The sequence below is a fragment of the Hippopotamus amphibius genome, chromosome 1 (assembly GCF_030028045.1).
Source record: "Hippopotamus amphibius kiboko isolate mHipAmp2 chromosome 1, mHipAmp2.hap2, whole genome shotgun sequence".
NCBI lineage: Eukaryota > Metazoa > Chordata > Mammalia > Artiodactyla > Hippopotamidae > Hippopotamus > Hippopotamus amphibius.
Genome location: NC_080186.1, coordinates 105,186,782 through 105,201,265, shown reverse-complemented (window position 1 = coordinate 105,201,265; position 14,484 = coordinate 105,186,782). Strand labels below are relative to the sequence as shown.

Below are 14,484 nucleotides of genomic sequence, written 5' to 3'. Positions count from 1 at the left end.
GAAAGTAGGTTGCCAAACAAAATATATAATGTATGTAATATTTGGGACATACAGTAAATAATTACTTGTTGTTTATCTGAAGTTCAAATTGAACTGGGTGTCCTTTATTTTTCTTTGTTAAACATGACAGCGCAGTGGGAAGTATATCTCCCTCTTTCGTCTCCATCATCTAACCATCTCACTTTATGGCCACACTTTATCACTTATTGAGGAGGGGTCCAGCTGAGGGCTCAGGGGCAGAGTATCAGGGTTGTCTGCAGAAGCTCCTTGCTTTGCTGCTGGCTGCAGCGTGTCCCTAAGATAGGATCAGGCAAAGGGGAAGTTGCCTCGAAATCTTCACATTGGATTTTGAGGTGCCAGTCCTAAGGTTTTTCCCTCCTCTATGAAAGAGAAAACTGTTCTGCAAGTCAGGGACATTTTCTTTCTCCTCCTTACCCCACCCTGTGACAGGTCTCTTATGTCATCTGGATGATGCGTGCATCAGCAACCCCTGCCACAAGGGGGCGCTGTGTGATACCAACCCTCTGAACGGGCAGTATATTTGCACCTGTCCACAAGGCTACAAAGGGAGTGACTGTACAGAAGATGTGGATGAGTGTGCCATGGGTGAGTACACAGAGCCTTTCCGATTCCTCATGGTGTCTGTCCAGCTCAGCAAGCATTTAAGCTGAAGCACGTTTCACTCTACGAGCATGTTTCACCCAAACCTCAGATCTCACCTGTTACCTGCCCACTGTTTACAAATACCCTTTCAGTGTAACCATATATACTATTCTGGGAATTGGAGTATATAGAAGGTTTGTACTTGACTCTTAACATAAAGCCCTACGTTAGTGACAGTTTGGGCATAAGAATGGCAGAGATGCACAAGAGTTAAGATTGCACTAGTTTGTCTTTCTTTCCTTATTTCCTCCCTGCCTCCCTCCCTCCTTTCCTCCCTCCCTTCCCTCCTTCCTTCCTTCTTTATCTTGTTTATTTATTTACTTACTTCCTTATTGATTGACTAGAAGAAAATAGGAAATTGAGAACCAGATTATTAAAGGCCTGGCCCTAATGCTAATAATCTGACCCATTTCTGTAGGCCACATTTGTGGAAACTCCATCAAGTGCTTTGATCCTGGTAATTGGTGATTGTGTCTTCCAGCCAATAGCAATCCTTGTGAGCATGCAGGAAAATGTGTGAACACAGACGGTGCCTTCCACTGTGAGTGTCTGAAGGGCTATGCAGGGCCTCGTTGCGAGATGGACATCAACGAGTGCCATTCAGACCCCTGCAAGAATGATGCCACCTGTCTGGATAAGATTGGAGGCTTCACGTGTCTGTGCATGCCAGGTACATGGGCCATCAGTGTGTGGGATCTAGACAGGAGGCACTGTACTGTGCTTCTCTTAGGCAGAGCACTCAGTATGGTGTGGCAATTCTGTAAGCTCTGTCACCACTTAATCCCCAGCCAAGGGGACACTTAAAGAGTAAGGCCATGTTAGGGTTCTTAGAGCTGTGGAAAGCAATCCCATTATGTCAAAACCCAGATACATGTGAGAGAAAAATTCAGAAGATTTTTAAAATGCAAGTATACTTTGATTTCATAAAGGATTTATCATAAAAATTCTTTAAATAGCAAGCTTTCCTTATCCCGTGATATATTCCAAATAGCATACCATTCCATTTATAGAAAATAACTTTACCCGTAATTGTATAGGAACTTGCCATTTATCTCATAGTGAGATACACATGCTTTGTTATATCCTGGAGCTCTTCTGCAGAGACCATGGCTTGAATCCTCAGACAGTACAGCTAAACCCAGCTTAAAATGATGGCTGCCAGTGGCTGCTTTGCCTGATTAAGGGTGCTGGCCGGTCTAGCCTTGGGAGGCTCTCCTGACCTTGACTTGCACCCTGAGAGCAACAGCATCTCTGAGTCAGCTGGTCTTTAGGAACTTGGACTGGGGACCCTGTGGGCCTGGCACTGTCCTGAAAGCAAAGCCTGGGCTGATCGGAGAATGTGGTGCAGTCTTTGTTTGCATGCTCAGTCTTACCAAGGTCTTCAGAAGTAACCTCTTCCCACTTTCCACAGTGACATGGATATCCCAGAATATTCCCCTGTCTGGCTGAGGCTTAAAGTGACTGTTTCCAATCACAGCAGAGTCCTCTTTTCCCTCTGCAGAAATGTTCATACTCATAGAGGATGTAGTCATCTTTGCAAATTTGTGCTTTCTTGGCTGGAACATGCTTTTGTCTTTTTCTAAGCCACTTGTGTGGTCCATTTTGTTCAGGTTTCAAAGGTGTGCATTGTGAACTGGAGATAAATGAATGTCAGAGCAACCCTTGTGTGAACAATGGACAGTGTGTGGATAAAGTCAATCGCTTCCAGTGTCTGTGTCCGCCTGGTAAGTGCCCACCACCTGCCCCTGTTTTCTTTGAAAGCACGAAGCTGACTGACCACAGGGCAAGGAGGAGGGAGAGAATGTGTGTGGGCTCTACATGAGGAAGTGATTAAAGTGAGTGCTTCGGGATAGGAGTGTGTATGTACAGAAATGGGGGATTTGTTTCAGCTAGTGTATCTTCCAAATCCTTTGTGGCCAGAAGTCCAAGTCTATTCTGAATTTGGCCCATGACCTCTCCGTCTGTGTGTACATTTCAGAGAGTTCATACCTCACGGAAGCCTTAGTTCTAGGTTATTTGGGATTTTATTTTTTCCTGTGGGTCATGTTTGTGAAGCCCTTCTGTGAGATGATTATTTTTAGACATTTCACCCATAGGCACAGAAACAGCACAAGGCAATTTTTTCCAGAGCACGCTGTGTCTCTCCTTTTGCTCTCCAAAGCTGTTGTCGAAGACACGCTAAATTTTTTGCCATAGTCTGTAGCCTGTCTTGTCGTTGCTTCAGAGAGGAGGTCCCAGTTCCTCTGAAGCTACATTCACTTGTTAGGGGGCTCTGCCTATAACCATTCGGTCCCTACGTTAACTAGAAGTGAAATCTGTGCTGGGAAGAAAAAGAGGTAGAGAGACACACAGGTGCCTCTGATGCCCTGAGTCTCACCTAGTTATCCCAGTTACCTGTTGGGGAGAATAATTCTGCATTTGCTGACCCACAGGTATAAACCCTGCCAATAACAACCCATTTCTCCTTGGGCGTCATTCTCATAGTAAGGAGGACATGGGATAATCCTTTGACTTGTGTCATCACTGTACCCTCTTAAGGTTTCACTGGGCCAGTTTGCCAGATTGATATTGACGACTGTTCCAGTACCCCATGTCTGAATGGGGCAAAGTGTATAGATCACCCGAATGGTTATGAATGCCAGTGTGCCACAGGTAAGAATTTTTCCACCTCTTTCTCCCCTGGTAGGTCCATCTGCACTAGATAGGAGACTGTCCTCTACTAGCTGTCCTGCCAGGCCAGGCCACTACCATGGGCTGCTCTGTGTTGAGAAAGCTTCTTCCAGCCTCCTTCTTGCTGCTCTCACTGTTTCCTTCTGCAACACCTGCTTCCTTCACCACAATCATGGCCTGGCCTGGACGTTTCCATTTGGTGTCCCTGTCTTTCTGGGACAGATTTTGGCAATGGTGAGTTTCCAGCTGGCTTGACTGACTTCTTTGGAAAAGGGAAGAATTCCAGTTGAAAGCTATTTTTCACTGGGGCTTCTCAGCAGGAGGCCTGTCTCTGTGTTTCTTGAGCAAGTGATCCAACAAAGGCCCAGAAATCTGGGGGCAGTGGTGTGCAAGTGCAGAGGTTTTCCGCATAAAAGATGACTGATGCTTTGAGAGTCAGATGTGTATTTGTACAGGGGAGGGAGCTCTGTCTGGGAAAGTCTGGGTCCTCTTTCCTGACTTTTGCTCCTAGAGTCAAAAAGAATCTTTACAAATATTCTACATTTCTGATCTGTGGCGACATTTCTAATTTGGGAGTGGATTTGAATAAGCCAAATATCTCTTATTACACATTTGCTTCTGCGCAGACTGTTATTTTGTAGAGAAGGACTAGAAATTATTAGAAAAGGTGATTTCCCAGTTTCTTTTTTATCTGACTATTTAAGAAAGAAGTTATGAATATAATTCAATACATTTTTTCTTATTTTAGAAAATGGATTCTTAAAGGATTTTAAACATCACGTGCATGATTTTGTGTGTGTGTGTGATCACAGAAAAGCAAACTCAGTCAAAAAATAAACACAGAGAATTACTCTTTCAGTGGTATTGGAACATTACCACTTACTAGGTCTGCTTAGAGAGGGCCCTGTCACATGATCCACTTAGTTTCCTTTTCTTTTCACAAACTCTGTCTCTCGTTGGAGAAGTTTCAGATTTTGTCTTCCTCTGTTATGCTTGTGGAGAATAACCTTCACTGGAGAGAATTTATAAACCTTGAACTCACGTTTAAAAGGGAGGAGGGCCCTCCTAGAGTCTTTTAAAAGGATTTAATGTTGAATAAAGGAACTTGTATTTGCCCCTTTTCTTTTAACTGTCATGACTTGTTCATTTTATTTAACAAGTATTTATTAAAAACTTAATGTATATGTGTAGATCCCTGGGAGGTTGAGAGGAATAGAGAAAAGTTCTCTGTCCTCTCGGGTCAGAATCAGGAAGATAAAGTACACAAAACCATTAATATAGTACCTGTATATGCAGTTGGGTTTGGGAGGAAAGAAATATAGAGGTAAATATATTAAAGAAGACTGTTGAGAGCTATTCCCCACTGAAGTCCACGGTGAAATGAAGATGAAGTTAAAGCATCTCTGCAATGAAATTATTGATTATTTAGAAAAAGCTATTTGAATTCTATAAATCTGACTTGAAAAGCTTTATTTTAAGCAGAACTCTCTAAGCTTCCCTTATAAATCAAGGCAAATAGTTCCAACCGCTCATTGCCTTCAGTATCAATTGTTTAAGATGTGGGATGTGTGGGATAAGTGGGTGCCGGCTACATTTATGTTCAGGTGTGGAATGCCTGCCTTGGTTTTTGAGCATGTTTGGTACAATTCCTTCCCAGGATTCACTGGTGTGTTGTGTGAGGAGAACATCGACAACTGTGACCCCGATCCTTGCCACCACGGCCAGTGTCAGGACGGGATTGATTCCTACACCTGCATCTGCAACCTGGGGTACATGGGCGCCATCTGCAGTGACCAGATAGATGAATGTTACAGCAGCCCTTGCCTGAACGAAGGTCGCTGCATCGACCTGGTGAATGGTTACCAGTGCAACTGCCAGCCAGGCACGTCAGGTAAGCCCACTCTGTTTCCTTTGGCGTTTTCCTGGTTTCTCAAAAACAATTTACACAGGTGTCTCAGACTTTCTTAGCATATGCTTAGATACCTAAAAAATAGTCTTGATTCTGAGACGCACAGCCAAAGCCACAGCCAGAAACATCTCAGAGGCAGATGGCTCTAGCCAGTAGAAAAAAGGCAGTAGCTTTACAAAGCTGATGATTTTTGTATGTGTTTTTTATTAAAAGGAGGCACAGCACTTCAAAAAGTTGAAATTTTTATTTAAAATTGAAAACCCTCTTGCCTTTGTGGCTTGACTTGATTGTCTTTTTTCTTTAACCTCCACCTCAATCAGATTAGTGAAGTTGGTCCCTCGTCCCTCCCGCCCTCCCTTTCTCCTGTTCTTCCAATAGTTTTTCCTGTGTCAGAGTCCTGTATCTTTAATGTGACACTTTTCTTCTGCTATTTTTTTATGGTGGTCCCTGGGCATTTGGGGGGAATCTAAGGGAGAGGAGAGACTTTGCGGCGCGTCCCATTGTCAGTTAGAATGCAGAGCTGCCATTTCCCATCCCAAGTTCATTGCTGTTTCCTGACTCCAGTTGAATGACTGCTTGTTAGTTGTGAGGGCATGCTGCTCCTTACTGGGGAAGTGTTGAATTGTTTTCTCAGGCAGCAGCATTTCACAGGTTTCAGTGGATCCTGTTTTACTTATCCGAGGAATAATTATGGTCATGACTGTGGTTAATGGACAGAGAAGTTCTGTGTCTCAGATCAAAGGAAAATGTATTAGTGGAAGATTAACTAGTGTGTGCCTTTGTTAGAAGGGAACCTGCCAATACAAGGAGTGATTTATTGAGAACTCATTCTCCATTTAAGGAAAGTGGCCTATGTAGGGGGCAAAGGTGGGGGAGGCGGTTAGCTGCCCTCATTTTATTTTGTTATTTCCAAATCCATTTCTTCAAACTTGTCAAAGGCCCTGGTCTTCATCCAGGAACTCATACATGCCAAGTTTGAAAACAAAGTCCTTTTTGAGTTGCTCAAGCATACGAAAAACATCCCATGCCTTCCCAGTTGAAAATGCCTCCCCCCTCCCCACGTTTAGATAACTCACTAAAAGAGCTGAATAGATCTTTGTGAAACCTTCCAAAAGCAATTTGCTTCCGGGCTGGTCCCCAGACATGAGAAATTGCAGTACGAAAAGAAATTTGAGAGATTTACAAGCAATTGAATGGATGCCCTTAGAATGGTGGGGCTGTTTTAGGCTTTGCTGTCGTTCCCATTATAACAAATGTACTGGAAACCTGGGTGAGTGGTGGGCTGGCAAGCACTTTGTTTTCTCTGAAATTATATCATTATGCCAGTATGGATCAGGTGTGTTCCCTGGCAAGGACAGAGAAGTCAGGGTGAAGGTAGCTCTCAGGGAGAAAGGCAAGCAGTAAATATCAGTGGTGTGCATCGAGGTTCTCTCAGAAAACTGCCAAATCCATTCCTGTAGCTGTTTGGAGAATTAAAGCAAAGAGATGCAGGCAGCATAAGGAGACCTTGGCCTGTGATGGGTGGAGAAAGACCTGGCATGTACTAGGAGCCTGGGTGAAAGGATTCATTCAATTAATCGTTATGAATAGACTCTCGAGTTCTAGAGTAAGAATCCACAACCCATTCATAATATAGTCTGAGTTGGTAGGTTGGGGTTTGGATGAGTGTGTGGATCGAAGGGACGCTCTACAATTTGCTGGTTATAATTGTGGTTTCTCACTCATTAAGTACTTAAAGTGCAATACACTGTGCAGAATCACTTCTGATGCATTCTTTCACCTTTGATATTAAGTAAGTTTTTGGGGGTTTCAGCTCACAGAAACCACCTTGACTAGCTAAAGGAATCATCCACAAACAAGCACACAACAACTACAAAACAGACGAGCAGAAAGAATTTTGTGAAAGTACACAGAAGCATCGTACAGATTCCAAGTGAGAATTGAACAATGAGGCTTTGCGGGGATTAGTGGGAAGCAGAGCCACATGCAGACCACAGGTCACCCAGTTCATGTGCCAGCGTTCCAGTGAGATAATCTCATTGGCCCAGCTTGAGCTGTGTGTCTGTTCCTGCTAGAATAAAACACGGATTTTGGGGGTGGGGGGGTGGGCAGAGTCACATTGGACCGCCATGGCTTTCTGGGTCCTGCCTTGGTCCATTGTGAGTAAACGGGGGTTGTCAATCAAGGGCTAGACACATCTCCTAAAGGTATCCATTTGTAATCACGCAATATTGAAACTCTTGCCTCATTTGTGCCTAGTGAGGCAGTATAGCCTCATTAATCACAGAATGACCGTATGGTGTGGTGAAGTGTATAGAATCCAGAGAGCTGGGTTCACATCCTAACTGTGCTGATGTAATTCTGCAAGTATGTGATACAATGGGTGTAACACAGCTTCATTTGGCAGTGGAGTGAGAAGAATAAAGTTATGTCATGTGGGAGGCAGAGTACTTTGCTCATAATAATGGCTCAATAAATTTTTAATATAATAACTTATTAATAAATATTAATGTAAAGTGTGGGTAAATAAAAACTATGGTATTTTGTTGTGGAGGTGTCATTTACTAGTTTGTGTCCTAATTATCAGGCTTTATTTTTAGACTTTTTAAACTACCAAGATATTCTTCTGTGATACCCAAACGCATCACTAAATTCATGTTAAATAAATCATGGAATATCATGCGTATTTTTAGAGAATAATGGTAGCAATAGTGATTGGTCTATCTCTACTGCTTAGTTACCTATATCTACAATTAAACCTTCCTAAACATAGCCAGACTCTGCCATTCATCTGGGAAACAGACCAGGAGGAAGGCAGCATACCCCAGGAGGAAATAACCAGACTCTTTATCCTGAACTTTAGCGCATCACGGTGATATTCGGTGTCAGGCTTATAGTAGTAGGTATAAGTTCCAAACTTCTAATTTTCATGTGAAAGCTTAAATTTTATCTTTGGACCACACAGGACTGTCACAGTTTTCCTTGAAATGGCTGGTTTATTTCTCTCACTTAATGCTTGCTAAATACTTAGCTCTGAATAGCCCTGGTTTGTCTGTCAGTTGTTCTTTGAATTAAAATGGGATTCTATAAAAAAAAGCAACTGTTTCAGTTCAGTACTCAAAACAATCACACAACTGCTTTTCCTGGAGACAGCCCTGCACACTGGCATGCCACAGAATTGCTTTATGTGTATTTTCTGTCTCAGCACACAGGACAGTGGTATACTCAAGGGTCAAGGTATAATCAAATTATGAGGTTAATTTTGATGGCTTCCAAAGTCATTCTTTAGTGAAGCTGTCTTTTTGTTTTGTTTTAGCTGAGTGCGTGGAGGTGAAGAATAAAAAGACCGCTAGTACAGTTTGGTGCCACTGCCTTGATTCCTGTTAAGATGCCCCATTGCTTTTGTACCATTAGTGCAAATTCCAACACAATGAAAAAGACAAATTGTAGCTTAGTATGATTAATATAATTATTTTGACCTCATGATGCCCCTGATGGGGTCTGGAGGACTGCACTTGGAGAACTGCTACTTTCCTGTATTCAGGGTTGGCTGGCTACTCTTCTGATTTCTTAGTACCTAGCATCACAAGCAGAGATCATTGGTTTTTCTGTGTTAATACTGCATGGTTTCTCTTTGCTTTCATCTTTGCAGGTGTTAATTGTGAAATCAATTTTGATGATTGTGCAAGTAACCCTTGTGTCCATGGAGTCTGTATGGACGGTGTTAATCGTTATAGCTGTGTCTGCTCACCAGGATTCACAGGTAATGCTCCTTTTTTGTTGGGAGACTATCCCTTCAGCCCCATCACTTGGGGAAAGGGGCGTCTAAAGAAAAATTACTTTTCAAATATTTCCTATTTCTTAGTCTCTTGGAAGGTTAGAAGTTTGTTTCTGTGCTTCTCTGGCCCAGTTTTCTACTTACAGGCCTTCCCTAAACTGTAACATGAAACTTTTCATTAGTTAGGGTTTTTAGACCATGTGTTTATAGCTACCTGAAAAGAATTTCTTTTTAGACCGTGAGTTTCCGTCACTGTGCTTGAGTTATATAGCTTTCAAAACCACCTTTATTTTTCTACACTTAGTAGTGAATGCCTTCTGTAAAGGCATGGCCAAGGTAAAATTCTATGAAAACACTATAAACGCTTTTTTCTGAATACTTCCTCTTATGGGAAATTGTTGGGTAAGGCCAAAACTTGGGAGGGTCAACCTATTTTTGGCTAGCACAGTAAATTTGTTTTTCTCTCTAGGAGGAAGAAAGTAAGTGACGAAAATAAAATTGGTTATAATTCTTAAATTATCAACAGCTAGAACATTTATACACATACCATGTGTGCATACACAGAAACTCACATGCATCTTCTCTCTTATCTTTTTTGTTGCTAATAAGATTACTTTTATCTTTTACCCTCCTGATGAAAAAGTGCTAGAGGCTACTGAGCCTCTACTGAAGCCTTTTACTGACACATCTGTTTGTTAATTGTACCATCAGAGGGCATATAATATGCCTATCTCATTCTTTCTAGACAGTGCCACATACATGCAGTCACTTACATAATGATGTTACCATTTAATAAATACCATGTGGTCATTTGCAACCAATGTGAGAAATTTCCCATGGAGCTCTTAAAACTATGATGTCAAAAGGCCATCAGAGCCAAGTGAAGAGATGCCTCTTGCTTGCTGGGAACTCACCTCTCTCTGTATTTCACAATCCTTTGCACTGCTTGGTGTGATTGTGGACATGAGAGAGGAATGTTTATGGCCCATGTGGGTCACCGTAATCTCTGTTCAGTGGAAGGTAACTAGGAAGACATGTGTGATGGAAGCTCTTATAGCTAGTGCCCAGCACTGCTGGTATAGCCAAATGTACTTCTGTGTCCTGAAACGTGTTACTCCAACATGACAGCCCACTGAATATACAAAAATTCCTGCTAGATAGAATGACATTTGCATTTCTATTAAATAGGTAATAAGAAGAGAATAGCTGCCATTTATTAAGGCCTTATTTTGAACTAGGCATTAAATTAAGTGCCTAATCTATTTAATTGTCACTGCTATTATTATTTCTACAGTATTGATGAGAAATCCAGAGCTCAGAGAGCTTAAGTGACAGTACCAAAGCACTGCGGCCAGCATTCCACCCCAGGGGGCCCTACTCTGGAGTCCATACTCATTATCACTTCGCTGGACAAAGTGGGTGCCTGCTGTGCTTTCTTTTTACATATATAAGCCTCAGACTGGGCTTAAATTTTTTGGAAATGTCAGTGAATCATAAGCTCTCTGTTTTTAACATTTAGCAAATCAGGAAGGTCAATGAGGGAGGACATAAGCTAAAAATATTCTAAAATAAACTTAAGGTGTAGCATGAAACTTCATAACCAAGAAATGGAATGTTTTGATTACTGGGTGGTACCCTGTTCTTGGAATGGTTTTCTAAGTTCTGTTTTTTTCTATTTTTTTTAAGTCAGTTGCTGAAAATATCGGAGACAACTGTGATATATACTCACGACCTATAAATGTGAAGTGTTTTAGTCTTGCCTTTGTTTTATTTTAATACTACTACTTTTTTGTTACAATTTTAATAACAGCTTGAACAGATTCAAGGATTCTTTTTTTTTAAGACTAAATTCTTTGTTCTCTGCAGATCTTTTTATACTTACTGATTGAATAGGAAAAGTAAGAATCATGTGGTACTTCTATAGAGTATTTTTCAGTTTTATACGCTACTATTTCAGTTTCACCTTCATAGCCATTATTGTGCTGACTTCTTATAACAGTCCATAAAAGCACATAGGTTGCATATGAAACCAAAAGCACAGGTAACAAAAACTAAATTAAACAAATGGGGCTACATTAAGCTAATGAGCTTCTGCACAGCAAAGGAAACAATAAGTTGAAAAGGCAGCCTACAGAGTGGGAGAAAATATATGCAAAGTGTATCTGATAAGGGGTTAATATCCAAAATATATGAAGAACTCATACAATTCAATTGTAAAGAAGCAAATAATCCAATTAAAAATTGGGCAAATAAGAAGAAAAAAATTTTGTAACTGTATATGGTGACGGATGTTAACTAGACTTATTGTGGCGATCATTTTTCAATATATACAAGTATCAAATCATTATGTTGTACACCTGAAACTGATACAATGTTCTATGGCTGTTATACCTCAATTAAAAATGAAAACACATTAGTCAGGAGTAGCTAAACCAAATTTTAGAAACTATTATTGGAAAATTCCCAATAGTTTCCAGGTAGGGGATATTGTCAATGTTCATTCTAATTCTCAGAGCTATGTGATTTAACCACAGACTGATTGTATTTTTAAGCTGTAAATCATTATTTGTATTTTGAAATCCAGTGTCATCTCAAACTGATGAGGTTTTGAAAACTTTACAATCTACCAAACTCTAGTGATTTTCAAATAGCATTTGAAAGGCTAATCATGAGTAGCGACCAATATAGCTAATCCTCATTACAATGTCATTATACAACTATATAAAATCACCAAAATACAACTTAAAAAATAGATACGAGGTTTACAATCATGTCTCTCTCTAAATCTCTTACAGTATTTTCTAATCAGAAGTGAGGTGTATAAATGTGTATGTATTATACATTTATAAATGTTGAACGTGCCGTTGCTTTTGGTTCTCCAGCCCTTAGTCAAGCCAGTAATGGCATATCCTGAACAGGCATACTGCTAAGCACGAGGAGAGTGAGGAGGGTTGCGTTGTGGCAAAGGTGGTAGAAAATGAGTTCATGCCTTTGAAAAGATTGAAAGAATGATCAGGAATCCAGACTGCATGCATTAGGAAATGACTAAAGACTAGGGAAGAAAGTTATAAGCAAGGTATTGTAGATATATTCAAAAAATGTATAAATGATGAAAACAAGTGTTTAGAATCAGGGGGAAGAATGGGCAAAGGACCTTCTGTTTCCAGAGAAGACATACAAATGGCCATCAGGTACATGAAAAGGTGCTCAACACCATTAATCATCAGGGAAATGAAAATCAAAACCATAGTGAGATATCACCTCCCACCTGAAAGAATGGCTGTTATCAGAAAGATAAGAGATAACAGGTGTTGGCAAGGATGTGGCGAAAAGGGAACTCATATACTGTTGATGGAAATGTAAAATGGTACAGTTATTATGGAAAAAACAATATGGCAGTTGTCAAAAAATTAAAAATTGAACTACTATATGATCCAGGAATCCCACACTTGAGTATATACCTGAAGGAATTGAAATCAGTGTTTCGAAGAGGTATCTGCACACCCGTGTTGATACCAGCATTATTCACAGTAGTCAAGATATCAAAACGACTTAAGTATCTATCAGTGGATGAATGGATAAAGAAGATATGTTGTATATATACAATGGGATATTATTCAGCCATGAGAGAGAAGGAAATCCTAACATTTTTGACAATGTGAATGGAATTTGAGGACATTATGTTAAGTGAGATAAGCCAGATAGAGAAAGACAAATACTGTATGAAAACTCTTATGTGCGGAATATAAAAAGAGCCAAACTCATAAAAGCAGAGACTAGACCTGTTTACCAGGGTCTGGACTTGGGGGTGGAGGATTGGGGAGATATTATTTAAGGGTATAAATTTGCAACTAGTAGATAAGTTCTAGAGATAGAATGCATAGCATAATGATTATAGTCAACAATACTTCATTATAAACTTAAAAATTGCCAAGAGAGTAGATACTGTTTTCACCACAAAAGGTCATGATAGTTATGTGAAACGATAGAGGTGTTAACTATGTGGTAGTAATCATATTGCATATATAAAATATATCAAACTAACATGTATACTTTAAACTTACACAATGTTATATGTCAATTGTCTTAATTTAAAAATTAACAACAACAACAAAAAAACAGATAGGGAAGTTTATTATCCCCATTTAACACATAAGGCAACTGAAAGATAGAGGTTGATGTGTCCATGACCTTAGCTAGTGAGTCACACTGCTAGGACTGTGAGATTCCAGAAGGTGGGGACCTCCTTAATTATCTTTTTAGCCAGTGTTTTCTAAAACAGTGTCTAGCACAGAGGGAACACTTAGAAAATGTCGCTGAATGAATGACCAGAACTCACATATGGAACTTCTGACATCCAATACCAGACTCTTGAGTCTGGACTATACCATGCTTTCATTCATTACATACTAATTTCTTGGGCACCTACCTGCAAGATAGGGAACTGGTTAATTTCTCATTCAGTAGTTACTGAACCCAACAAGGCACATAGGCTTGTGGTGGGTGTTTCCAATGCTGGGGTTTCTGATGCTACTTTAAGCATGTGACCTTGACAGTGAAGCAGCTGTCAGTCCACCACATAGACTGCACAGAGAGGCACTTAACCCTCTTAGCTAAAGATGACTTGAAAATTGATTCTGCAAAAAGCTTTAAAAGCAAATGAAGAAAATGTGAGCAAAGTGGCTTTTGAGAAGATTCTTCCCTAAAAAAGGACAGAAAATGAAATGGCTTCTTCCTCTGTTTCTCCACTGGATTGCAGGCTGAGGATAGTGCTACAGTTGAAGAATTCTGGCTCTTATTTTGGTGCCAGTGGCAAACATCTAAAAAAAATCAGAGGTTGAAGCTAAGAAAGTAGTATTTTAAGATAAGTTATTAATGAAACACTTGAGGAAAATGGCAAGTACTACCAGATTATGGGTTTTTACCACAAGAACCACCAATAATGGTTTAGAGAGCAGTGGAGGGTGAAAAAATGTTAATACCCATACTTTAAAGGGGTGTGTATCTATTTCATTTGGAATTTCCTGTTCTAAATGCAGGGTTTACTCTTTCTTAAATAAAAATGCCTGTTTTTATGTGAATCAGAAAATTGTATTCTTTGAAATTTATAAATTCCTTCATAGCAGTTGCTTGTTGCCACTCATTTACAGAATTATGGGTTATTTTAAAATTTTATATCATTTTTGAATATATAGTTAAATCTCATTTATTCAGAACTTAACAAAGCAAAACTCTTACGTAACTGGCATACTTTATTCCACTTAAAAGGATAAATGTGAAGATTATAGCAGACATTTTTTCAAAGTGCAGTCTTGGATATGCTTTAGAGGAAGAACATATACATTTTGATTTCATATATTCTGAACATTTACGTTATTATTTGATGATAAACTACTAATAATTGTCTACATCAGAGTTTCTCAAAATGTAATATTTGAATCACCTACATTATGTAAAATGTGAT

General features: G+C 39.9%; 1 protein-coding gene across 3 annotated transcripts in view; it reads left to right on the top strand.

Moving 5' to 3' along the window:
* Positions 1–14,484, top strand: part of NOTCH2 (notch receptor 2) — a 178,549-nt gene that overhangs the window by 108,185 nt on the left and 55,880 nt on the right. For all 3 annotated transcript variants that reach the window (XM_057720791.1, XM_057720794.1, XM_057720798.1), the window contains 6 exons: positions 451–606; positions 1,145–1,333; positions 2,274–2,387; positions 3,202–3,315; positions 4,991–5,224; positions 8,895–9,005. In XM_057720791.1, the coding sequence (XP_057576774.1) occupies positions 451–606; positions 1,145–1,333; positions 2,274–2,387; positions 3,202–3,315; positions 4,991–5,224; positions 8,895–9,005 (918 nt within the window). The remainder of the gene's footprint in view (positions 1–450; positions 607–1,144; positions 1,334–2,273; positions 2,388–3,201; positions 3,316–4,990; positions 5,225–8,894; positions 9,006–14,484) is intronic.